The sequence below is a fragment of the Rosa chinensis genome, chromosome 2, assembly GCF_002994745.2.
Source record: "Rosa chinensis cultivar Old Blush chromosome 2, RchiOBHm-V2, whole genome shotgun sequence".
In the NCBI taxonomy this organism is placed as follows: Eukaryota; Viridiplantae; Streptophyta; class Magnoliopsida; order Rosales; family Rosaceae; genus Rosa; species Rosa chinensis.
The window spans coordinates 17,749,546-17,774,499 of NC_037089.1; the positions used below are offsets into that span (position 1 = coordinate 17,749,546).

The window sequence follows — 24,954 nt, forward strand, 5'->3', positions numbered from 1 at the left end:
ATTGTTTGAGAGCAGGGCGCACTATGTTCTGATGATCCTCTGCCTGCCATATTTCGAATACCCAGTCTACTACGCAGGCATGCTGATGAAGAGATTTTTGTTCCAAGTTTATGACGCAGTCGGAAAGTAACCCCTAGGTTTACAAGTAATAAACCTAAAACAAAGACTCTGGAATCCACAAAAGATAAAAAAGAAAACTCTCAATTTGATTGATATAAAAGATAGGCTCTGCAGCCGTTTAAGGTTGTTTATATATGAGAAAAGAAACCCTAGAGCGACTAACAATGAAACCTTAAAGTCCACGGGTTAAAACAAAACAAATCCAAAACAAACTAGGAAACCGAAAATTCTGAAAAACAGTAAATTGCAGTTTTGAGGCCCTAAACGACCCCGAAAGCCCGAAAAAGCCCACACGTCGTAGCAAAGCAACGAGTTTTGTTCCTGGCATCGTTCCTTTTTCGGAAAGCTATAGCAATCGCGATTCGGACACAGAATGCTAAAAGTTGCAGCAAACCAGGTTTTCCTCTTTTTCCACGATCAAGCTGTTTTTCAATTCTTATCGCCATTCGCTCTATCAATCGGGCCACTTCACCACGGTGAAGATCACCTGCAAGCCATGGAAGAAGCTAAAAAATTGTATTTGCAAGGTCTCCTTCATCGAAAGCCAACTTCAGAGACCAGCTTGCATAACTTTGTCAAAGAAATTAGAAGCATAGAACAAGACTGCCGCAACTGTTATGATGAAAAATTCCATCACTTGTCTAGTGACAAGTTTGTGGAAATAATGGTGGTTGATGGTTGCTTTGTTATTGAACTGTTCCGCAAGTTTTCAGGAGAGGTGATCAAGAATTAGAGTGATCCTGCTTTGTTCTCATGGATGCGCACTGCACTTATAACCGAATTGCTTTTACTTGAAAACCAGCTTCCTTGGAGAGTTTTTAACTGTTTGCTTCACCTCACCTCCGAAGCTGATAAGTTTCCTCTTCCTAAGCTTACTCTAAAGTACTTTGAGGGGTACACAATGGGGACATATCCACAGGCTAATGCAGCATTAGAAAATAAACATTTGCTGGACTTTTTAGGTAATTGTTTACAAGGATCTTCTGATGAATCTGCAGAGTTTGAGAACTATAGCCAGAGGCGCCCCTCGATTCCCTCTGGGACAGAGCTTGATTATTTTGGTATTCGGTTTAAGCTTGGAGGCAGTAATGACGTGTGCAATGGAACATTCAGGAATGGATTTCTGACGATTCCACCATTATCAGTTCAAGAGAATGGAGAATCTCTCTTTAGAAACCTCAAGCCTATGAACAGTTGGAACCGAGTAATAAGAGTAAATTGATCTCTTATTTTGTGTTGTTAGATGACCTTATTAAGTGCGAAAAAGATCTGGCGTCACTTAATGAAAAGGAAATTATCGCAAACTTCGTGCATGATCGATGACATTAGAAGGCTTCCAAAAAGTCGTTTCAACACGGTCGGACTCGTCAACAATTTCTCTTACTCGGGGCTCTACAACAAACTAAACAATTCAACCCGTACACCCTGTCGATGGTGGCGAAGGCTTTTCAAAAGCGTGTATTTCCCAAATCCTTGTGATGAAATTAATTTCATTTTTGTTATCGTCCTTGTTACAACTTTCACTATCCTACAGACCCTTTATTCCATTCTGTCTTACTACAAGTAGGCTATACAACTGTGCTTTCCTTTGCTCGTATCATGTGTGAACTGTAACTAATGCTTAATTTACTCCTGTCCTAAACTCTGTACTTGTTTTATCTCTGAAATGAAGCCAATGTCCTAATTGGTTTCGTGTAAGATTCTGAATCGAGCAACGAGAAGTTCCAATTGATAAATTGAGTGTTCTCATTTTCATTTCATTTCATTTCTAACTAGACTGTGTATACTTTGTACAAACATTACACAGTAGCGTAATTGGAGCAGAAAATCTCAGCTTTTTTCAAACTTGAGTAAGATCTGTAGCAAACCTTTTGTTGACCTCGATAATTATAGCAAGTTTCTTGAGGAGAGTCTTCTTCTAGGGATCGTTTTATGCAGGGCCATGGATCATTGAGACTGATAATGGATATGAACTTTAAGTAAACATGAAGGATAATACAGGTTCAATTCAAGTATCATATCATATGATTTCATCAAAGGATAAAATCACAGTACTTGTGACTACAATTCAAGCATTGCAATAATTGAATCACATTCAATACTGAATACCAATTAAGCAATTGAAAGTGCCCCTCTTTGTGTTTAGAGTTTAGAAAGCCACCAAAGTTTCATAATGATGAAAAATAAATCTGGGAAAAAAGGGCACTCAGAGCTGTGATGAGTGGTACTTCAGTTATTGGTTCCAGATTTGATGGCACCTTCTTTTCATGCATCTTTTTTCTGGAAAGGGGCATTCATCTGCCGCATATTTCTTTCTTCTCCAATATGTCATGCTCTAAATTTTGTGATCCTTGTCAAAAAGGAAGGTTGATATGCTTTATTTTTCTTTTGCTGCATTTCAAAATCTAAAGCTAATGATTTTTTTTCCTTCTTTATTTTTCTCTTTTACCTGAAAGAGATCAAGGAATCTAATCTCAATGGATAGGCATGAACAAACAAATTAAGTCCTTCCTGCCAGAGTCACAAAAGTATAGCTACGGAGACATTTAGGGCCCAAATTCAGTAATTCACAATGTTACACTCACATTCACACCCTCACTATGCGCCTTGCAGTGCAATTAGTGCAAAGACGCGAGGAATTGAACATTGGAGTCTTCCAGCTCAGAACTTCATGCAAACAGAGCTATGAAATTATGTAAGAGTGTTAGAAAACTATTGACGTCAATTGCTCAGGGTGTTAAGGAATGGGTCGATAATGTATACCAAGCTTACACATGCACGTCAAAAGTATTTTAGAAATGAACTTGAAAGTCAAATAAAGGTGACATGAGGAAGGAAAATGCTGCACTAATGTGAGACTAATCATTCATTTAAACATAGATATACATGTAGTGGTGCACTCAGGATTAGGTTTCCTTCAAGATCTAGATGGAGTGGGGAGATGAGAGGATAAGAATTGAGTTGCTTTCTACTAGAGAAAAGGTAAGTCTAAAGTTAACTTTTGTTTTCTTATAGTGATTATCTGATTGTTCATACCAATTGCTGTCTTCTGTGTGATGGCACACCTACTTCAAGGCTTGAAGGATAAATTTGGGATGATTTGGTGCTACAACCCTAAGCACAGAACGCCCTTATATTTTATGGTAATATTAGGAATAATGAAACAAAAATGCAGGCCCAAAATGACCTCACCCAGAACTTGCAACTAGATGACAGTGCCAAATGTTTAGCCCACAAGGACACCCAGTTACAAGAACAAATAGAAAGAACAAAAATTGATTCTCTACCAAGTAGAATCATCCAACCCAGATCCATAAGAAAATTAACTCTACAACAGAAAAATCTTTAATTCCTGCCAAAAGAAAAGAAAATAGCTACAAATTATAAATGCTCAAACCTGAAACTAAGCTTCTCTGGTATTATAGTGCACAGGTACTAAACATATTCACCTACTTTATGAACATAATATTTGATATAGTATAGATACCAGAAGATTTATGACACATATCAAGTCCAGCAATTAAACATATTTTATTACAGCAATGATTGCCACCAATATGCAGTACTTAATCTAGGCAAATTGGTATCCAGGCATATTATACTGTCAACTTCACCAAGAGTTTGGAAGTCTCATTTATTTGGTGAGCATAAACAAAAGAATGGAATATTAGTCCAAAGCATGCTTATTCACTGTAATCAGACTATTTGTTTCAGGTAAGTTGTCAATTCAAAGGCAGCTACTTATTTTGAGAAATTGCATTTTTAAAGAGGTTACTTGAGAAAATGAACAAGGCAAAGCGACCTGAGGCTTGTAATTAGTTATGGGGTATCCCTCTTCCAACTACCCCTAGTTTTTTTCCTCCTGTTTCATATTGCATTAGTTTTCACAGCACTTCCACAATCACTAAAACAACTAAACAATGCAAACCACCTACTAATCCCCTCAATAAACAATTCCAATTTCGGTAATCCGATTTCTAGAACGCTAAGAGGGTTATTGTGAGGTCACACTCAGTTTCTTTACCTCACATTGCTTCAATTCTCTGCTTGCTTAGTCAACAAAATCTTTAAAACAAATCCTCTGCACCAAAAAACTTAAAAAGGGGGAAAAGAAAGAGAGCTAAACACACTCACCTTTGTTGTGTTGTGGCAAACGGAAACAGAAACCCTCAAAGATGAAGAACGGCAACACCAAGCTGATTCTTCTCCACCCTTACATCCAAAAACAAGGCAGCTCCAACCGGCTATGGCTTCTCACCTTCATGTCCTTGTCCACCCTCGCCTTTCTCCTCACAATCATTTACACCAGCGGATTGTATGCATATTCGACAGCAACTACAACCACCACCACAACCGCCAATATAGCCGCCGCCACTATAACCGCCACCAACGCCCCAATGCCGACCACCGTGATCAACACGCTCCTCCACTACGCGTCGAAATCAAACGACACGTTCAAAATGTCATACTCCGAGATCAAACCCATCTCGGACGTACTGAGAAAATGCTCCTCCCCTTGTAACTTCCTGATCTTCGGCCTCACCCACGAGACCCTTCTCTGGAAAGCCCTAAACCACAACGGCCGGACCGTCTTCATCGACGAGAACCGCTACTACGCCGCCTACATGGAAGAAAAGCACCCGGAAATCGACGCCTACGACGTTCAATACACCACCAAGACTAGAGAGATGTCCGAGTTGATCAAAGTCGCCAAAGAACAGATCAGAAACGAGTGCCGGCCGGTTCAGAATCTGTTGTTCTCGGAATGCAAGCTCGGAATCAATGATCTTCCGAACCATGTCTACGAAGTCGACTGGGACGTGATCTTGATCGACGGGCCCAGAGGAGACTGGCCCGACTCGCCGGGCCGCATCTCTCCCATTTTCACCTCCGGCGTTCTGGCCCGGAGCAAAAAGGGCGGGAGCGGGAAGACACACGTGTTCGTTCATGACTTCAGGAGGGACGTGGAGAGGGTCTGTGGGGATGAGTTTCTGTGCAGAGAAAATTTGGTGGAGGAGAGTGAGACGCTGGGGCATTATGTGATGGAGAGGATGGAGGAGACCAGCTTCCAGTTCTGCCGCAACAACAACCGTGAAGTGACGTCATCAACGTCGGCGGCGGCAAATAATTCTTCTTCTTCTTCTTCGTCCTTGTCTCAGTAATTGTGGGTATGGATTTGTGGTAGCAATAACGATCGTCTATACAGATTCGTCACAAGCGTTATTGGATATGTGGCATTGGCGCCATGTGGAGGTAAAATGTGTACGTTGGGTTGTATATTTATGGTCCCTTTTGATTTTTAGAAATTTTTCTGTTTTTGTTGTGGGGTGGGGGGAGGTGTAAAAAATAATTCTTTTTTTTTGGCAATCCAAAAGTGTAATTTTTCCACACTGAAATGAAAATATAAGTTTCAGTTTATGAACTCTTTTTTTTTTTTTTGGTGCATTTTTACTATCAGTTATCTTACCACTTGAAAACATACATGTGAAAATGAAATGTTTTAATAAGCATTAAATTCAGTTTACTCCCCTGAACTTTGGGCCTATTAGTCTCTCTTTCTGAAAATCGATTACAATGGTCCCTATACTCTCAAATAACATCGAGTCCAAAATTTGAATTTGGCTCGAAAAATGATGTTAGCTGCTGAGTTAGAGCCGACATGAGGGCCCACTTCTCAGTTTTTTCAACCCACAAGAAGGATTCAAATTTGCTCACCGCCAATATTTTGATGGTGATACCACCACCCAATATAAAGCTGTCATGTGCTATGAAATATAATTAGAGTTAATCCTGATGTTTTATTAAAAAATTATATTTTAAGTATTAAATTTTTTTGAATGAGAGAGGAAAATTCCCCCCAAATTTATTAATAAAAGAAGAAAGAAGAAAGACTAACTAGATGGGGGGACATGAACCTAACTCCTCTAGTAAGAAAGTTGAAAGACATCTGACCAAACAACCAAGTAAAAAACTACCGAAAGCGAAAATTAGGAAGCCCCATAAAATCTCTATTGCAAAAAAAAAACAACAAAATCCGGGGGCGAGTCCCGCCAAACCATAGTATCTGAAGTGAGACCAAACTTTGCAAGAGCATCTGCAACTTGATTCCCTTCCCGAAATATATGAGAGCACCGAAATTGCATTTGAGAGATGCGGTGTAAGCAATTACCCCATTCCACTCGAATTTGCCAAGGCACCAAATTGGGTGATTTCAGAAAATGAAGAACTAGAGTTGAGTCAACCACACATGTTTCCAATCTCGAATTCAAGCTAGCTCAATGGCTTTAATAACCGCCATTACCTCAGCTCCCACTGAACTTGGAATGTCAAGATCAGAACAAAAGCCACCAAGAAATATACCCTTGAAATCCCTAAACACACCACCATAGCCAGCCTGACCTGAGGCACTCCTCCAAGAGCCATCTGTATTAATTTTCACCCAACCCATTATAGGAGGGATCCAATTAACCTTAATGATTGAAGGAGCTCTACGTGGCCTGCATGTAGCCCCAAACCTTTTCAAAACAATTAGATCTTGCACATTATTAAACATAGTACCTGAACCAAGCTTACTGGAAGCTAAGATCTGTCAATTAATCAATTGATATGCCTTGGGTAGCTCGACAATAATTCCATCATATTTTACCTTGTTTCTGAAGTGCCAGATACACCATAGCACCACCACAAATGATGCAAGCCAAAGTTCACGTAGTTGGGGACTATGACCAGCCAACCCATGATGCAATATGTCCACAAGAGAACCATGAAGCCCACCCAAATCAAACAACTCTGCCATACGCAGCCAAATTGTTGTCGCGAAGGAACAAGACAAAAAAATATGATCAACGGACTCACCGTGATGATGACAAAGAACACATCTTGATGCAAGAGATACCCCACGTCTTTGAAGAAAATCCTCTGAAAGAACACGTCCTTTTAAAACTTTCCAAGCCAAGAGGGACATACGGGGAGGAATAAATTTAGACCATATTAATTTTCCCCAACTTACTGTAGGAAATTTGTGACGCAAGAAACTATATGCATCACGAGCCGTTAGCTGCCCCGAAGGAGAATGTGCCCAGATTAGCTTATCTTCCTCATATGAATTAATAGGCAGAGGAACATGCTCTTGGGTAAAAGCACAGAGACCAGGAAAGTGAAGAAGAAGTAGCTGAGGAAAATTCCATGTACCAGCAAGAATGAAATCTGCAACGTCACCCTCCAAATGATCCCCACTCACCCCCAAAAACTCAATCAATGGACGGCCAATAAAATTATCCCTCCAAAAGGAAATTTTTGTGCCATTGCCAATTAACTACCTGCCATATTCCATGATTTGAGGCCAATAGTTCTTAACTCCAGGCCAAATAGATGAGATAGCTAAAGAACGACGTATTACTCCCTTCCTCCAAAAGCGAGCTCAAAGAAAAGAACAACTCCCAGTAGTCGAAGAAAAAATTTCCCATGCCTTTCTTAGAAGTAGAGAGCGATTCAAAACCACAAACTGCTTGAGTCCCAGACCACCCTCATCCATTGGGGAGCAACAATTCCTCCAAGCTATCAACGGAACTCCACGACTATCAATTGAGCCAGACCATAAAAAATTCCTACACCAAACCTCCAACCTCTTGAGTAAAGCAATAGGCCATTCATATACTTGGAAACTATATACCAACATGTTGTAGATAACTGACTTGATCAACTGAAGCCTTCCCGCCATTGAAAGAAGAGAACCTAACCAACTAGAAAATCGAAGGCGGATCTTATCAACAATAGATTCAAAATGACAGGCGCGTGGCTTACCACGAAATATAGGGACCCCCAAGTATGTAAAAGGAGTGGATCCTAGGGGAATACCCAAAAATGAGACAATAGACTGCTGCCTCTGGGATATATGCTTACTCAAAAAGACATTTGACTTTGCTTTGCTAATGCATTGGCCAGAGTTAATCCCATACTCCAAAAAAAAATCCATGATAACAGCCAAGTTACGCTTATTGCCTTTGCATAAAACTATTACATCATCAGCAAATAAAACATGAGAAGGAGCAATAGTACCTCGAGGAGAAGAGATAGAGTGCAACTGACCAGTACAGACAAGACTTGAAATGCCTCTGCTTAGAACTTCTTCAACTAAACAAAATAATAGAGGGGATAACGGATCACCTTGACGAACACCTCTTCCATAAGAAAAATAACCCACTGTATTACTATTTACCAATAAAGACAATTTAGCTGAGTGCAAGAGGGCTCGGATCCAAGCCACAAAAACATGATTAAATCCAAAAGCTTCCAAGATTTTAAGTATTAAATTAAGTCTATATGACGTGACAAATTTTAATAGGGTGGTGATATCACCACAAAATAAATGTGGTCAGCAAATTTGAATCCCCACAAGAAGGGCAAAACGGACATTTTCACAATAAAATGATTTTAAAAAGAAAAAGAAAAAAAAGATGTCTTCGTTTTCTTCCGAACCTCCAATTCCCTTTCCTCCTCCTCCTCCTGCTCCTTCTCCTTCTCATTCTTCCGAACCCATCAAAAATCAACCATCGTCAAATAAGTTTTATCAATTCCCATAACTGTATCACACAATTTTCACGTCTAAACACAACATTGATATCATATTACAAAGAAAAGCAAATATCATAGAGTGATCACCTGCCTAGTGCCCTAGTAGCATTACAAACCCACCTACACGCAGGTGCGTATGCCACAACAAACTTACCTGTAACAATCCATATAAGCTTAAAGGCACATCTTCAAACACAAATTGAAGTTTGAAACATATAATCACAATTCACAACATCTTCCACTGTACCCCAACCACAGTTCAAGCTCTCAATTTGAAGATACACACCAACAATTCGAGGATCATATGTTGCTTTCACAAAATTCTCACAAATTTGAGGCAGCGATAATCCACTAGAGAATCGACTCTAACTGATCAGCTATCTGGAAAACTAAAAACCACAGCTATTTCAAATTCAACACCAAACACTGTAAATACACAAAATCAAAAGCAAAATGTGAGAATGGATCAAAACCTCGCCGCGCAATGTCATGGTCAAGACACTTCCTTTCTTGACTCGCTCCCAAGGATGAGTAAAGAGCATCCGAAGCTTGACGATGAAGCTCTTCCAGACGCTATCCTCCTGAAACTGAAACTCACATTTTAGCCTTGTCCGTCTTAGCTTTGCATTCTCGGTATCGATTTTAGCCTCGGGGGCCGAAACGCTGCCATTTCGGTCGATTCGTCTGGTTTGGACGGAGAGGCGGCAACGGAGAAAGAGAGGAGGAGGAGAGTGAGAGAAGACAGAGGAATTGCTTGAGGGGTTCTTGGAAGACGGAGGTGTCGGTGAAGTGGGCGGCGGACATGGAGGTGTCAGGGGAGACGACGTCATTGTCATTGGAAGAATCGATGGGTATGGGTCTTTTTCGGTCAGACTTGAAGCTAGTGAGGAAGTTGTTGATGACCTGACCCGTGTGGTTGCAGTGGTGTTGGATCTGGGGGAGAGAGAGAGAGAGAGAGAGAGAGAGAGAGAGAGAGAGAGAGAGAGAGAGAGAGAGAGAGAGAGAGAGAGAGAGAATTAGAAAATTTTGAAATTTCCATTTTGCCCTCCTTAGAGGCCCCTATGTCAACTCCAACTCAGTAGCTGACGTTATGTTTTGAGCCAAATTTAAATTTTGGACTCGGGTTATGTCATTTGAGAGTATATGGACCATCGTAATCGATTTTTAGAAAAATTGACCAATCTGATTTTAGGCCCAAAGTTCAGGGGAGTAGACTGAATTTAATCATTTTAATAAATACTTATGTAAAATGAGATTTATAGTTTTTTTTTTTTTTTTTTTAAGAAATATGACAGCTCTTCTGATCAGAATCATACATAATGATTTACCCTCATCTCTCTCTCCCCTCATGGGGTTGACAAAAAAACCATTACCTAAACGATTCAACATTTTTAAGAAACAATTAAGCACATCCAAAAAAGTTCTAATTGGGCGTCATATACTCATATCTCCACAATAGTGAAATTAGGTGCCATGTAATTTGACCCTAACCAACTAAAGTCTGAACTCCAGCCCAACCCATTAACCCATTAACCCAAACCCTAATCGGGCTCAAGAACCAGGTCTAAGTATGAGCCCAAACCCATCTATTACGATCACCCAAAGGTATGGGCACCCTACATGCAGTGTAGCCGCCACCAAAGATTGGACCGCCGCTCCCGCCTTCAGACACACCGCTACTGTCTATGCCACCGTTGTCGAAATCGAGGTTGGCTCCATCGATGACCCAGGGATCCAACCCAACACGAAGCTGAATCACATATATGTAAATAATATGTTTAGCTAAAACAAAAGCATTGAAAGTCAATAAGATAAAAAGATAAAATAGCAAATTCAGTTTAGCCATCAAAATAACTTATACGAAGCTTTATGTTATCCTATAAGTTATTTCGATGGCTAAACTGAATTTGCTATTTTATCTTTTTATCTTATTGACTTTCAATGCTTTTGTTTTAGATATTTGTATTTTTCTTTTTTGCAGTTGGGCACATTATTTTTAGCTAAACTTAGTTGAGTCAACCAAATTTAAGCTTAATCTCGTTCTACAATCGAGTCAAGCCAAGCTAAACTCAAGTTTCAAAAAAATAATTTGAACCGAAAAATTGAGGGACTTGAATTCGAGATTAGTTATTTATGGAGAGATTGACGATCCCCTCGATATATATTTCATTTCAACTTTGCTCGTTTACATCCTTGCTCTCAATGCCAATATCGAATCCAAATTAATCAAGTTTTTAACATTAGTATCCAACCTAATTTAGAATTTGATTAAAATTCTTATAACTGATTTTAATGCAGATTAATTCAGTTTCTAAAATTGATGAAACAAATTGGATAGGCATCATACCTGGTTGGTGTTCACTGTCGTCTTCCACATGCAAGCCCCTGCTCAAAGCAAACAAACAAAGAAACAACCATAGAAAATTATAGGTCATCAAAAAAACCCATAGAAAATGAATAGAACCCGCCACAAGCAAAAACAAAGACACACAAACCCATGGTATACAAGACAAATCACAACAGTCATCATCCCCACTACGGCACTACTCCACTAAGCATCTGTTGAGGTTGGAACTGCAAAACTCTGAGAGACTATCAATCTCAATCGTCACCGCCATGGCCACTGACTTCAAGTCCATACCCATAATTGGTAAACCAAAGATGACATCTTTGATCATTGGTTGTGTCTTTTATTTCTGTTGACTGGTATAGCTGTGTTGCAATGGTGCAGATATTGGTCCTCTTCTGGCCAAGTGTGATGATCCCAAAATGGGTCAAGACCCAGGTGTTGCTCATGTAGTCAAGCAATTAGATCAAGCTTGTAAAGAAGCAGGCTTCTTCTATGTGGTACTTGAATTACTTCTTCTTTTTTGAATCAAAATCATTAAAGATATCCCATATTAGATTCATTGTTGTGTGCTTTGTGATGAAGTAGAAAGGCCATGGTGTTCCTGAGACTCTGTTAAAAGAAGTCAAGAATCTGACCCGCAAGTTCTTTGAACTTCCATATGAGGAAAAAGCCAAGATCAAGATGACTGCTGATAAAGGATACAGAGGGTATCAGAGAATTGGGGAGAATATAACCAAAGGTGTACCAGACATACATGAAGCAATTGATGTAGGTCTTGTTCATTGCTTTATTGGTTTTGTTTACTTTTTATAGCCATGGTCTTTGCTATGGTATATTGAGTATTGGAAATTTTGTCCCCTTTTTTTTTATGCTGATAGTATCGTTGTCCTTTTGTTTCATCTGTACCAGTGCTATAAAGAAGTGAAACCAGGAATGTACGGAGATCTTGGAAAACCTATGGAAGGATGTAACCAATGGTATGCCCAAATTTGGTTAAAGATTTTTAAATAGGGTTGGCATTGGGATATCTCAACTATACTTATCTTGGCTGGTCTGATATCATATGTCTAATGAGGTGTGAGTGCACCATTGTTAAGCTAGTATAGCCAAACTTTTCCACTGTTCTAGGTCTAGCCTACTTAAGAGCTTGTAATCAGGTTTAAGGAGCAAAATTCTTCATAGTAGTTGGAGTTATGGAACACCCTATCTTGATAGCCATTGAGCTAAATTCACTTATATTGTGATTTCACAACCTTGTGCTAATGTTTTCAACTTCAATGTGTATATAAAATTAACTTGCAGATCTCAGTTCCATACATTCTACTCCACAATTCTGCAATATTTTCAGTTGCACCATTGTAACCATGATGGTTAAGCATCTGTTAATTCATTCTGAAATTAGTGTTCAGTTTAGGGAATCCATCTTTGTTGTCTTTTCTAGCTTGTTATGGACTCAGAAAGTTTTAGTTGGTTTATTTGTTTAGTCTTATTAACCTTTATGCAGGCCAACTAATCCCCCAAACTTCAAGCTACTGATGGAGGAATATATCAGCCTCTGCACAGGCATGCTTTCCTCAACAAACCAACTTCTCACTGTTTATCATTCCATGTTCTCCTAGCTACAACCATTTATTTCATTTTTCTTTCAGAACTTTCAAAAAATATCATGCGTGGAATTGCTTTAGCATTGGGTGGATCTCCATATGAATTTGAAGGTGAAAGAGCTGGAGACGCATTTTGGGTGATGCGTCTCATTGGTTACCCAGAGTTACGCAATGACATTGGATGGTAATGCAATAAGACTTGTTCTTATTCTAGCCCTTCTTTCTTTATATCTAGGTCACATGGTATCTAAAGTGTTGTCCTCTTCTCTCTTTTTCTTCCTTGTGCTCGTTTTGTTCGTTTGGCCAAACAACACCAGTGGAGCTCACACGGATTATGGTAAAGATTCCTCACCTTTAGACGAGCCTAGGAAATAAAGAACCCCCAGTTATCTAATCTTGTTGCATTTGCATATCAGGTTTGCTGACACTGGTTAATCAGGATGATGATATAAATGCACTTCAGGTAACAGAGAGTGATTGCTATGGTAGCTTTTCTTCAAGAAAACAAAATTTTCGTTTGTAGCCTGTATGCTATTTGTATCCTGCTATTCTAGTTTTCACCACAGTTGACCTAAATGACTTGTTAAAGGTGAGAAACCTGTCGGGCGAGTGGATATCAGCACCTCCTGTTCCCGGCACATTCGTCTGCAATATCGGAGACATGCTAAAGGTAATATTAACCTGAGTAAAATTGTTCTTAACATCTGTGAATTCAGTGTCACATTCTCATCTGTGTAACAATTGCAGATTTACTCGAATGGTTTGTATGAGTCAACTTTGCATCAAGTTATCAACTCTTCCCCGAAATACAGGGTTTGTGTAGCATATTTCTATGAGGTATGCAATGAGATTGGCCTCTTTATTGACACTGATTCCATGCCTTTTCCTTCTTCCTTGTATGGTTTTCTCTATTCGCAGTGTTTAAATTACTCCGCATGCTTTTGCAGACCAACTTTGATACAGCAGTGGAGCCTTTGGACATTTGCAAACAGAAGACAGGTGGAGCTAAGAAATTTGAAAGAGCTGTATATGGAGAGCATTTAGTCAGCAAGGTTCAAACAAATTTCGTGTAGTTGAAATTTAGACAACCTTAAAACCATTTCAGATTGGATTTTATTGAGTCAATAACCAACCCCATTGTTTGGGGCTTTGTAAATTTGTAATCTCAGAAGGGATTGCAAAAGTTTACAATTATTGGGAACAAGTCTTTGTTCATATACCGCAAAGAACATATGAATAAAACCAGAAGTAAATCAGAATGAAAATAGACAGAATACTACAATTTATTAGGCATTACACATATTCAGTCAAAACTGAGATCATTCGCTAGCCACAAAATAAATACCCTTCTCCCATAAAGGGATATTAATACAATGAAACTTTCTTTCAGGAAGGACAATAGACTTGACTACACTAAATCATCAGCACAAAGAATGTAGTATAAAAGGGAGTGTCTTCCCTTTGCTCGTGTATCAGTTGAGTTACATAAGCCACAGCTAGAACAGCTGCAAAATCAATACAAAAACCTAATTCTTCGTTATGGCTACGCCAAGACTCCTATTTCTGGCACAGCAACTTAATCAATTAGTATCATACAGCTGACACAGCCAGCCCATTCGCTGCGATACTTGCACCATTAGTATCCTTAAGATGAAGGGGAGTTCCTTTACCCAGCTCTCTAAGCCGATCCACCATGTTATAGAGAAACTCAAAAGTGAGAATGTGCTGTGCATTAAAATCTTCTCTTACATGTGGATGCATTCTGAACCAGTCTCCCAGCATCTTGTGCACATGAGCACGAATCATACGCCAAGGTACAGGGTATTGTTCACAAAGCTTCAGATACTCCACCAAAAGATCTGCCTGGTCCAGTTTCCGATCTTTATTGCATTCTTCACCCTCCTCAACCCATTCAGCCGTTCGAAAACCAGCAAAAAGTGCTGGATTTTCAAGAAGAGACTCAGCAGAGAGTACCCCATCAGCACCTGTGTATTTCAAACAGTCGTGCGCATCATCCAGGTGCCTTATGTTCCCATTGGCAATCACAGGTATTTTGACAGAATTCTTCACAGCCTTGATGGCATCCCAGTTGGCCCGCACTTTCTTCTGGTCTTTCTCGTCTCTTGTTCGGCCATGGACGGCTAAAAGAGAGCAACCGGCATCCTCTAGCATCCTAGCATACTGAATTGTATCATCCAAGTTCGGGAAGATACGGATTTTGCATGAAACGGGGACATAAAGATTTGCAACCAAGTTTTCTACTAGAGATTTTACAAGAGGAAGCTTATCCATCAGAAAAGCTCCATAGTTCCCCCGCCTGGCAATTCGCTGAGGACACCTGAACAACAAAATTCATAATCACATTTCATTCAAAACCTTCAATCCCCATATTCTATATTAACTTAAACCTACTCGACACACCTGATATAAATCGATAATGGGATTTCTTGTTAATACGCATTGAAATGTTATCGTGCTAAACTAAACCAAATAATCAAACAACAATCCCAACTAATTTTGATTTGCAAGACTCATACCCAATAGCGAAAAGCCGAGAACAAAGTCTTACCCCAAATTAATGTCAACATAATCACAGTACGGCTCCACTCTCTTTGCAGCTTCCAGTAAAACCTCAGGATCATTAGCACAGAATTGAACAAACAACGGACGATCCTCCTGCAATTTTTTACCCTCAAAATCAATCCTCCAACTAATGAAATACTCCCACATTCAATTGTTCATCATCAAAAAAGTTACCTTGCAAGTGGTAAATTCTTGGTTCCGATACTTCTCGGTCTCGGTAAAAATCCGAGAGTGAAGCATGGGCGTGTAGGCAGCGTCGGCACCGTACTTGCGGCAGAGCATCCGAAACGGGAGCTCGGAGTTGTCCACCATCGGAGCCACGATCAACTTGGGCCGGCCCAGCTTCGTCCAGTGAGCCCATGCTCGCTCAATTCGCGACTCGCCGCTCAGGCTCCGAAGCGGCGCCGTTTCAGCCAAATCCAACTGCTGCTGCTCTGCTAGTTGCTGGGCGGAGCAGAGGACGTCATCGAGGTCTTCCGACGGGTGAGGAATTCGGGTTTGGGGCTCGGCGGCGGTGAGAAGTGAGGCCATTTGGGACTTGGGTTTTAGGGGAAGGGTTTTGAGGGAGGAGAGGGGTAGATTGGGAAGTTTGAATTTCATGAGGGGACGATGGGAATGGAGGAGCAACCCATCGCCGCCGCCTTTAGGGCTTGGAGACCGTTGCTAACCGACTCTGAATTGTAACTGTGCTGCTCAGTATTGTTCTTAAGCTTAAAGGTAGGTCATTGGCTTGAGTTTGGGCCAGATTAGCCCAATGCATTAGAAATTGGACTTCAATTTTCTGGGAGTAGAGCGTTGATTGTGAAATTTCGTTCATATTTGAAAAAATGACTTGGGTCCAAAAAAAATTATAGTGATCTCATAAAATAAAGAGAAATTTTATTCATACGATACTAAATACACATTCTTTTTTTCATACACCAAACATTACATTTTATGGGTATGTGAAATTACCAACAGAGACATTTATATCAAAAATAGAGAAGCATAGTTCTCGCTTTAGAATTATCTTCTCCTCTACTTGAATGAAGATGCAAACCTAAAAGGCTAAAACCCTAGTCATAAACAATTAACAACACTGATCGAAAAACCAGACTAAGATTCACTATGCAGGGCTTGCAGTTTCATCAGTACACCAACCACTTAGATTTGGACTGAAAATTTTCCAACTCTTACTTTCAATTTTGAAAATCCCTTGTATTATCTTCATCAATCTTTGATTTTTACCTCTATGTATGATTGTTTCTCCTCTGATTTTGTTTATTTCATCTTTATTTTCTCTGTCACCTAACACCATCTATGATCTATTTACTTTTTCATTTTCCCTAGGCTTTGCCATTGCAAATCACAGTTCACTAGCTCTGCTCTACATACGTATAACACTATCCACCATGTCCTAGAAGCTTAATAATCCCTCTCTATCTCTAAAAACTTGTTTTTTTTTTTCCTTTAGAAAATAAATTCCAACAAAACTCTTGTGATTAATGATACATTTTACTAGAGATTATGCTATCAGGGTTTATGGCTAATCTATTTGTTCTTATTGAGAATTTTTTTTCGAGTTAAGATAGTATATGTATAGAAAAAAGGATGTGCATTTAGTGAATAAGTACGCTGTATGGTGAATGATAGGTTTTTTTTTTTTTGAAAGGAGAATGATGATAGTTTAGGAAGTTTGAGATTGTGTTTCTAATAAAATGTTAATATGAAAAAGTTAATAAGAGGTGTATTAAGTAAGAGATGTGTATCTAGTATTTAACAATGTGTGAAAAAAAAAAAACATGACTTGAGCACACGACCTTTGTCATATATTTCATAGATATCATATACATGGAATGAGATACACTTTCAATTTGCTTTGGTGGTGAAAATTGAAATGGTTGCCTCTCCTCTACCGGCTGAACTATATCTCGATCATTCAATCATTAAGAGCAAGTTCACCCATTGAGCTTGACCGGTCAAGACTATTCACTGCTTTTTTGCCTTGTATTTCCACTATTGAGGTTGGCTGGTCAGACACTATTCACAAAATGTTAAGAATGGTCACTTTCGTAGTCAAGTTTTCTCAACGGGTGAACTTGCTTTTAGTAGCCAATGAGGTAAAATCTCTAGTCAACGCAAACTACGAGATAATGATAAAATAGTTTTATCCATGCAGCCCATAATGTTGTGGAAATTGCATCTTTTTTTTTTTTCCTTAATGGAGAGGGAGCATTCGAATTTGGGATCTCATCCACACTTAAAAGAGAAATATCATTGGACCAACTTGGTCTCGGTTGAAATTAAAACTTTGCTAGGGGTTTGATCTTGGGTCCTCACCATGTTAACGACTCAATTAAGTCTAAATTATCTAACAGAGCTTGACTAATCAGTACGCATTTTTTTATTTCAAAATAAATTAGTATTATTAGTTGTAATCACATCTTAACTAGAATCACATATGGTGTTGAGTCATAAAACTCCAAGACAGCATTTCTTCAGTAGCCTAAGAAATTTGAACGTATTGTTAGGGTTTAGTCATTGGAATATGTAAAACATGTACAAGTCGTGGAAGGGTTTGTCATTCTCGAAAATGTTCACCTAGTCAGTTATTGACCAAGAAAATAATGCTCAACCACCCTTGGATGTAAATCCAAGGGCAGAGAGAATTATTATTAAGTTGAGTTGTTTTGTTTTCCACCTTTGGATGTAAATCTAAGGGTTGTTGAGCATAAATTATTTGATCAGCAACTGACTAGGTGAACACCACTGTTGTCATTCTAATGTTCTTTTCCATATGTTAGTCAATACCTTAACCCAGTCGTTAGTCAATACCTTAACCCAGTCAAAATGCAGTCAATTTCTTTGGCATGTGCACAGGGAAACAAACAATGTTGCTGATGGCCCTGCTTAGATCGTTATTTGAATTTGGCTACCTCTATTTGGACCCTTTCTTCTCACTTCCATCCAGAATCAGTTTGTGTTTGAAGATTCGGTCAGAACCACTCCTGCTAGGTTTACTTGGCCGAACGATTCCAAAAAACAAAATTTGTATGCCAAATTTGGATAAAATTTCTCATGAACCATTCAATGGATGTGAAGCTCATGCTTTCAGTAATTCTTTGGTGTTGTTAGGTACGTGGGTCAAGTCTGTCTTCACTCTTCGTCTGATTTGTTGACGAAGGCATATGCCTTTCATATTCATATCCATTCGTATCTCGTTTTCTTCTCAGAAAGGCAGGTGCTTACCAGTTGTTTTATGCATCCCACATCGGAATTTCAACTTTGCTGACGCAATGAGACAGACCAGTTTTCAAATATGCGAATAAGAATGACATTATTTAAGGTGTGAATGTGATATTGTTGTTGAATAGGTTGTTCCATGTAAAAGGAAATGTGAACACCATGGAGATTTGATGAGATTGAATACTGGTTTTGCTCTTCAAGATTGGAATGGAATTAGATCTTGTGAAGTAGCCAAATGATGCAACAACTTATCTTCCACCCAAATTCTAAAGGGCTCTTAAACTTAAATTCGACTGGTTTAGGAATATCTTATTTTATTTGCAAAACTTGATCATTTTTTTTTTGTTAAATTTCGCTTTAAACTCTAGAAACTTCATATGAGTGCTTGCAAAGTGACTATATTGTTGTACGAGATTTCCTCCAATTGAAGTAAAACTAAACTCAATTATCGCTTACTTAATGTACAAACTACCAACTTTGTGCGCTTTGTGTCCGTTCTTCTTTATTGCATATTGGTGACTAGATGATGATAAAAGTATGGAAAAAATTCAGTTTACTTTCCTGAACTTTTGGGTTAAAATCAGTTTTGTCTCTCTTTTTGAGAATTAATTTAGGCGGTCTCTGCACTTCTAATTTCCATCATCCGGATCCAAATTTCAAAATTTGCTCCAATCATGACATCACAAGCTGACGTAGCACTGACATGAGGTCTCTCTCTCTCTCTCTCCAATGTCGAGTTCCACCCACCGACTTATGCTCCCAAACGACGTCGTCTCCCCTAACACCTCCATGTCTGCCGCCCCCTTCACCTACACCTCTGTTTTCCAAGAACCCCCCAAGCAATTCCTCTATCTTCTCTCTCTCTCTCTCTCTCTCTCTCTCTCTCTCTCTCTCTCTCTCTCTCTCTCTCTCTCTCTCTCTCTCTCTCTCTCTCTCTCTCTCTCTCTCTCTCTCTCTCTCTCTCTCTCTCTCTCTCTCTCTCTCTCTCTCTCTCTCTCTCCCCCTCCCTCTCTCCGTCCACTCCTTCGATGACCCGTTGTCTGCGACCAAACCAGACGAATCGACCTAAAAACGGCACCGTTTTGGCGCCTGAGGCTAAAATCGACACCAGGAATGTCAATGCTACAACGACCAAGGACTATCTGAGCGGCGAGTTTTAGTTTTTGAGGCGAGTCTCTGGAAGAGCTTAGTCATCAAGCTTTGGGTGCTCTTTGCTTATACTTGGGAGCGGGTCAAGAAGGGAAGTGTGTTGACCATGATATTGCGAGGCCAGGTTTTGATCCATTCTCACATTTTTGCTTTTGATTTTTTGTATTTACAGTGTTTGGTATTGAATTTGAAAGAGCTGTGGTTTTTGGTTTTCCAGATAACTGATCAGTTAAAGAGTCGATTCTCTAGTGGGTTATCGCTGCCTCAAATTTGCGATAATTTTGTAAAAGCTGCTGCGTATGATCCTTGAATTACTGGTGTGTATCTTCAAATTGAGGCTTGATGAACTATGGTTGGGGTAAAGTGGAAGAAATTCTAAGGCATATATTGGACTTTCAGAAATCAGGTACTGACTAAATGTTGCGAATTGTGATTATGTATTTCGAACTTTAATTTGTGTTTGAAGATGTGCATTTGAGCTGATGTGGATTGTTATAGGTAAGTTTGTTGTGGCATACGCACTTGCCTGTAGGTGGGTTTGTGAGTCACTGTGGGTGAAACTCGAAAGTTGACATTCGAGGGAGGGAGGGAGTATAGAGAAGAAAAAAAATAGAAATTATATTAAATTTGAAATGTCCATTTTGCCCTTATTAGTGGTTTAACTCTGAAAAGTGAGACCTCATGTCGGTGCCACGTCAGCTTGTGATGTCATGATTGGAGCAAACAATTTGGATCCGGGTGATAGAAATTATTAGTGCAGGAACCGCCAGGATTAATTCTCAGAAAGATTGATCAAACTAATTTTAACTCTAAAATTCAGGGGAGTAAACTGAATTTAATCCTAAAAGTATATACAAACGTATACTTACGTGCGGCTCTTGATCAAGTTTTTACTGCTAGAATGCATGCCTACTCGGTTCAAGATAAACTCTGAAAATTGGCTATGAAAAGGGATCCTAAGCTTCTCATTAGGATTGGTCAAAAGTTTGGTTTGATACTTAGCAATTTGGATTTGGTCTTCAGAGATCATTATTGCGAAATAACTATGATTATTGGTTGGAAAAAGGTGGTTTAAAAAGACTAGGGCTTGACTTCCCCTAACCAAGCAATAATTACTATTGATGAAAGTACGTGTGTCAACATAATGTTTTGTATTTGATTTTTCAACCTTGGTTTGAATTGTTGATATATGATTAATTCTTAATATTTCTGGTAACAGTTACTATTTTTAGTGAAATTAACCTGAATCGTGGAGTGTAGCGCACCAGAAAATTAAAATTTTAAAACCGCAAACATTTGAGTTAGATCGTTGTGAAATACACATTTCAAAAATTGACTAATCTAATGACTTCTGGCTCTAAAATTTTAATATTTTAAAGTAGTCTAGAATGATAATGGCTTATCGGTTTGGATTTTCCACGCTATGGTGATCTTGGCGATGTACAAATGGATTTGTGTGTTTGAGGCAACCACATGTGAATGGTGTGTTGATAACGATGGAGTACCTTGGAGGACCATGCTTTCATAGCAAGGTTGATTTTTAGACTATGCCAAATCTAACAAGAACAAATTAGTGAACATAATTACATAAGGGGCCCCCAAAAATTGCTCAAAATAATCAACTTCACACCCACAAAATTTGACTTGAGTTCTAAACTTCTTCCCACTATAGATCTGGATTTCAGGCCAAGGCAAATACAAACAAGAAGATAAAAATAATTGAGCACCCACAAAGTTTGACTTGAACATTAATTTTGCTACTAGGTCCAACACCTTTGTCTGGAGGACTTCGAAACCCTTTTGTAGGCCACAACTATTTCTTCAACTCCCCCCATTTCATCTAACGTTTTCCCAGAAACCAAACACCAACCAACAGCTTGCATTTATAAAAGCCTCTCTCTCTCTCTCTCTCTCTCTCTCTCTCATCCCATTTCCCATCTTTTTTTTTTCTCTTCTCGATGAAGAAATTATTTGATTCATCAGTAATTGATACACAAAAAAACTTACTATCCGGCCGTGAGTCGCGCACTCTTTGCTGGTTGATGCTTGTTAGAATATATAGTTTTAATGGAGACTTCTAGTATTATTTCAAGGTGTTCTCTTTATACTTATTGTAATTTGAGATTTAATTAGGCTTTTTCGTTCCTCTCCTCTTGTATTATGTAATTCATTAATCAAGACTCGAAGACAATCGTATCAGTCTATTTTAAAAAAAATAAAATAAAAACTTGCTATCCACATGTCTCAATACAAAATAGGAGACTAGCTCCTCCTAGTAAGTAATAACTTCTCACTCTATGCGAACCGCAAACTAGCTCGTGTAAGGCCCGCGAATGAAGAGTTGACGCGAGATCAAAACAGTAGTATACGATTGTAAAGTGGACAAGTGAATATATCAATATATTTGTGCATCCAAGAAAACGTGAAATATAGGAGGAGGATTCAGTGCACCGACGTGCACTTGCACCAATATAAATGGATGGTTAGATTATATTAAATACTCTTAGATTATTAATAAAAATATTAATTATAAATATCAAGAATTGAGATCATCTTATAAGTGTTGGGTCATTTGCACCTTCGGTGCATAGAATAATTTCCCTGAAATATCATACACGCTAATAGAGAATTTGTAAATGACTTTAAAGTCAGCAAGTGAAGACTTGACACGGATCAAAACAGTAGTAGTGTACCCGACTTTTAAAGTGAAGAACTCAATGTATCGATATATTAGTGCGTGTCCGAAAAAAACGTGAATTATCTCATATCATACGCGGTATCGGAGAATTCGCAGAAGTCTAAACTCTTGCTAATAATTGAAGCAATAAATAAGCCGTTTCCAACCGGCAACTGTACAACCCCATATATTGCTTTGGTCAACCGTAACAAATCCGACATGTTGGTCCACTTCTTTATTATTCTTTGACCTAGTCCTTTTCATTTCTTTAAATTCTCCTACTTTCACTATTTCTTTATTTTGAAAAAGCCTTGTGGTTACGGTGATGGAGGAAAAAAGCAAGCAGATATAGTAGGCATCCAAAGACGAAGAAGACCCAAAGTAAAAGCAACGACAAATAGAAAGCGAAAAATATCAATCACAACCCAAAAACACCCACTCTCTCTTTTTCAGACTAGATCACCAAATCCACCACCATTCTCATTTCTTTTGGTAGTTTTTTTTTTTTTTTTTAATAAGGATTAAATAATTCACAGTGTTTGAAGAGGAGCAAAGAAGAAGGCATCCCATATTGTACAGGAAAATGATTTGATTCATGAACTAATTGATTTGATGACCCAAACTCACTCATCTCCTTCGAGATTGAACCGAGTCATGACCGAGTCCGAGTCCAGAGTTCAGCCGGTACTGTAACCACTACTACTACTACTACATCTACCATTGATTTCCATCTAAAAGAAGCTCAAAGACAAAGGCTTTGTTGATCTAACTCGATTCTAGGATAAGATTCGAAGCCTCTGCAATATTGAGAGAGTGATTGTGCTCTGCTTCATAGGTCACTACTAGCATTGATGGATCATCCAAAGCTCTCTCTACATGTTTACGAGCCGGGCACCCTCTAACACTGCTACACTTGTAGTATCCCCTGTTACAAATATCAACCGGATCACAAATTAAAAAAGGGACACACAAAAAGTTGAAGTAATTGAGCAGAAAGATCATCGATTTCTATCGAAATGGTCACCCAAATTTTATACCTTGGATGTGGAGAACCCTTGATGGGTTTCTGTCCGTACTTTCTCCAAGAGTAATCATCCGGTGGAATATCAGCCATCTTTAAGCTTATAGCCGGAACTCTCACTACCCTCTTCAATCTCAGCTTTCTGCAACAAAACCCACAATTTCATTTTAGCAAAGAGAATCCAATGTATGTATAAAAATCATATCAATCTAAGATGAGAGAAAAATTACAAAAAAAATTGCACCTTTTCTTTGAGCAATGGCAGCGACCAGAGGAGCTTGCACCACATTTGCCGGAGCCCAAGGTGTCGGAGCTGCACTTCCGCTTCAGGGAAGCAGAAGAAAGAGGCGGCTTTCCGGCCGAAGAGACCTGGGACATATTGGTAATTTGAAACGCGGAAGACGACATGGGCTGCTTGCTGTCCGAGTCCCCAGTCAACGACGACATAAACGATGTCGTCGCAGCAGAAGAGTACGATGAGAAATTTATAGTGGTGGACGAGTCTTTAGTCCCCTCCATTCCGCTGCCGTGGTGGTGCATAACCACCGGCGCAGGGATCTGCTGGATCGGCGTCGCATGGTAGACCCTAGTCGACGAAGAATCTATGGGATTGACGGACTCTTGTGGAGGAGCAGTGAAGGGCAGAGGGGCTCTCCGGAAGCGGGCGTGGCCGGTCCGGGTCCGGCCCAGAAGAGAAATAACTTTCTTGAACTTGGAAACGGCGACGTCGGCGACGGCGGTGCAGTCCATGTCCATGGAGTGGTACTTCTCCTGCTTCTGCTGGGAGGACAGCAATCTGATGAGCTTCTCGACGCTCTCGAGGCCGGATGCGGCTTCCTGGACGACGGCGTTTTCTTCAAGCTTGGCCGAGAAATTCCTATAACCCATGAAATCCACGGCCATTTCTGAGGAAGGGGCAAAGAGGAAAGAGAGGAAAGTGGGAGAAAGAATTGAGGAAATGGTGTTGATAAAGGAGGTGGGAAAGAGAAAGAGGGTCAAAATGATGACGTGGCCCACTTGGGTGACTGTCGGGGCTGTCACGCTAGCACTTTGCCGTCAACATGTAGTTGCGAATAAGATCCAACCACACACACTTTGTCATGCACGAATCATTTTTTTCTGTTCTTTCATTTAAATATAATATTTTTTGATGCTTGGTGTCGGATATTGACCTTGCGGGGTTATACGGTGATGACTCGTTTGATTCACGGAAAAAAAAGTAATTCTTTTGTTTTTTCTATAAGAAGGGAAATGAAATTTCTCAAAAACTTTTCATTTCAATGTTTGATAACGTAAGAAAAGTTATCAGGAAAGTTGTAATAATATTTGTAAATAATGTAATAAAATAATATGTTGTGAGTAATAAATGCAAGGAAATAATAGAGGAAAGTGATTCATTTAAGGTTTGGAAAGAATTATTTTCCCCCTTATTTTCTCTTCCTTCAGAAAATGATTTTCTTTCCTTTTGCATCCTAAAAGAAAGAAATAACAAATTTCATTTCTTGATGCTTACTGTCCTCAAACCAAACGCAACCTTAAAATTTTGATTCCTGTTGAAATTTTGGTATTTCAGAAGAATTTTAGTAACCAATGAATTTTGATAAATCTAGGTCGATAGTAGTTTCTGATGGTTTCGATCATATATCGATGA

The 24,954-nt window shown here is 39.3% G+C and overlaps 5 protein-coding genes across 6 annotated transcripts; 3 read left to right on the forward strand and 2 right to left on the reverse strand.

Moving 5' to 3' along the window:
• The first annotated feature begins 616 nt into the window (after positions 1–616).
• Positions 617–1,342, forward strand: LOC112183823. Its single transcript, XM_024322156.1, has 2 exons — positions 617–838; positions 923–1,342. Exons 1-2 carry the CDS (start codon positions 617–619, stop codon positions 1,340–1,342), a joined length of 642 nt encoding a protein of 213 aa, XP_024177924.1.
• A 2,838-nt stretch (positions 1,343–4,180) lies between these two features.
• Positions 4,181–5,542, forward strand: LOC112189760 (protein IRX15-LIKE). Its single transcript, XM_024329108.2, has one exon. It carries the CDS (start codon positions 4,296–4,298, stop codon positions 5,280–5,282), a length of 987 nt encoding a protein of 328 aa, XP_024184876.1. The 5' UTR covers positions 4,181–4,295; the 3' UTR covers positions 5,283–5,542.
• Positions 5,543–11,089: 5,547 nt separating this feature from the next.
• On the forward strand, positions 11,090–13,913 carry LOC112187161 (probable 2-oxoglutarate-dependent dioxygenase At3g50210). 2 transcript variants are annotated; one of them, XM_024325833.2, is made up of 11 exons: positions 11,090–11,344; positions 11,426–11,541; positions 11,630–11,812; positions 11,954–12,021; positions 12,549–12,607; positions 12,694–12,832; positions 12,966–12,985; positions 13,065–13,111; positions 13,238–13,318; positions 13,396–13,485; positions 13,596–13,913. In XM_024325833.2, the coding sequence occupies exons 1-11, from the start codon at positions 11,311–11,313 to the stop codon at positions 13,719–13,721; spliced, it is 963 nt and encodes a 320-aa protein (XP_024181601.1). In that variant the 5' UTR covers positions 11,090–11,310; the 3' UTR covers positions 13,722–13,913. The 2 variants fall into 2 exon arrangements, with proteins under 2 accessions (XP_024181601.1, XP_024181602.1); XM_024325834.2 differs by lacking the exon at positions 11,090–11,344 and having other exon boundaries at positions 11,627–11,812.
• On the reverse strand, positions 13,914–15,925 carry LOC112187159 (tRNA-dihydrouridine(16/17) synthase [NAD(P)(+)]-like). The gene is made up of 3 exons (XM_024325832.2): positions 15,406–15,925; positions 15,218–15,324; positions 13,914–14,986 (listed from the first exon to the last, which is right to left on the reverse strand). Exons 1-3 carry the CDS (start codon positions 15,829–15,831, stop codon positions 14,239–14,241), a joined length of 1,281 nt encoding a protein of 426 aa, XP_024181600.1. The 5' UTR covers positions 15,832–15,925; the 3' UTR covers positions 13,914–14,238.
• A 6,814-nt stretch (positions 15,926–22,739) lies between these two features.
• On the reverse strand, positions 22,740–24,254 carry LOC112188219 (probable WRKY transcription factor 7). Its single transcript, XM_024327302.2, has 3 exons — positions 23,548–24,254; positions 23,320–23,445; positions 22,740–23,207 (listed from the first exon to the last, which is right to left on the reverse strand). The coding sequence occupies exons 1-3, from the start codon at positions 24,204–24,206 to the stop codon at positions 23,048–23,050; spliced, it is 945 nt and encodes a 314-aa protein (XP_024183070.1). The 5' UTR covers positions 24,207–24,254; the 3' UTR covers positions 22,740–23,047.
• Between the last annotated feature and the right edge of the window lie 700 nt (positions 24,255–24,954).

What these genes read in the sequence shown, in the direction of transcription:
- LOC112187159 (XM_024325832.2), bottom strand. Translation starts at nt 15,831, where the DNA reads ATGAAATTCAAACTTCCCAATCTACCCCTCTCCTCCCTCAAAACCCTT. An exon ending in AAGAATTTACCACTTGCAAG is followed by an intron (nt 15,325 to 15,405) that starts GTAACTTTTTTG and finishes AAAAAATTGCAG; the next exon opens with GAGGATCGTCCGTTGTTTGT. An exon ending in TATGTTGACATTAATTTGGG is followed by an intron (nt 14,987 to 15,217) that starts GTAAGACTTTGT and finishes TTTGTTGTTCAG; the next exon opens with GTGTCCTCAGCGAATTGCCA.
- LOC112183823 (XM_024322156.1), top strand. Translation starts at nt 617, where the DNA reads ATGGAAGAAGCTAAAAAATTGTATTTGCAAGGTCTCCTTCATCGAAAG. An exon ending in TCCGCAAGTTTTCAGGAGAG is followed by an intron (nt 839 to 922) that starts GTGATCAAGAAT and finishes CTTGAAAACCAG; the next exon opens with CTTCCTTGGAGAGTTTTTAA.
- LOC112188219 (XM_024327302.2), bottom strand. Translation starts at nt 24,206, where the DNA reads ATGGCCGTGGATTTCATGGGTTATAGGAATTTCTCGGCCAAGCTTGAA. An exon ending in TGCCATTGCTCAAAGAAAAG is followed by an intron (nt 23,446 to 23,547) that starts GTGCAATTTTTT and finishes GTTTTGTTGCAG; the next exon opens with AAAGCTGAGATTGAAGAGGG. An exon ending in AAGGGTTCTCCACATCCAAG is followed by an intron (nt 23,208 to 23,319) that starts GTATAAAATTTG and finishes TATTTGTAACAG; the next exon opens with GGGATACTACAAGTGTAGCA.
- LOC112189760 (XM_024329108.2), top strand. Translation starts at nt 4,296, where the DNA reads ATGAAGAACGGCAACACCAAGCTGATTCTTCTCCACCCTTACATCCAA.
- LOC112187161 (XM_024325833.2), top strand. Translation starts at nt 11,311, where the DNA reads ATGGCCACTGACTTCAAGTCCATACCCATAATTG. An exon ending in ATATCGGAGACATGCTAAAG is followed by an intron (nt 13,319 to 13,395) that starts GTAATATTAACC and finishes TAACAATTGCAG; the next exon opens with ATTTACTCGAATGGTTTGTA. An exon ending in GTGTAGCATATTTCTATGAG is followed by an intron (nt 13,486 to 13,595) that starts GTATGCAATGAG and finishes ATGCTTTTGCAG; the next exon opens with ACCAACTTTGATACAGCAGT.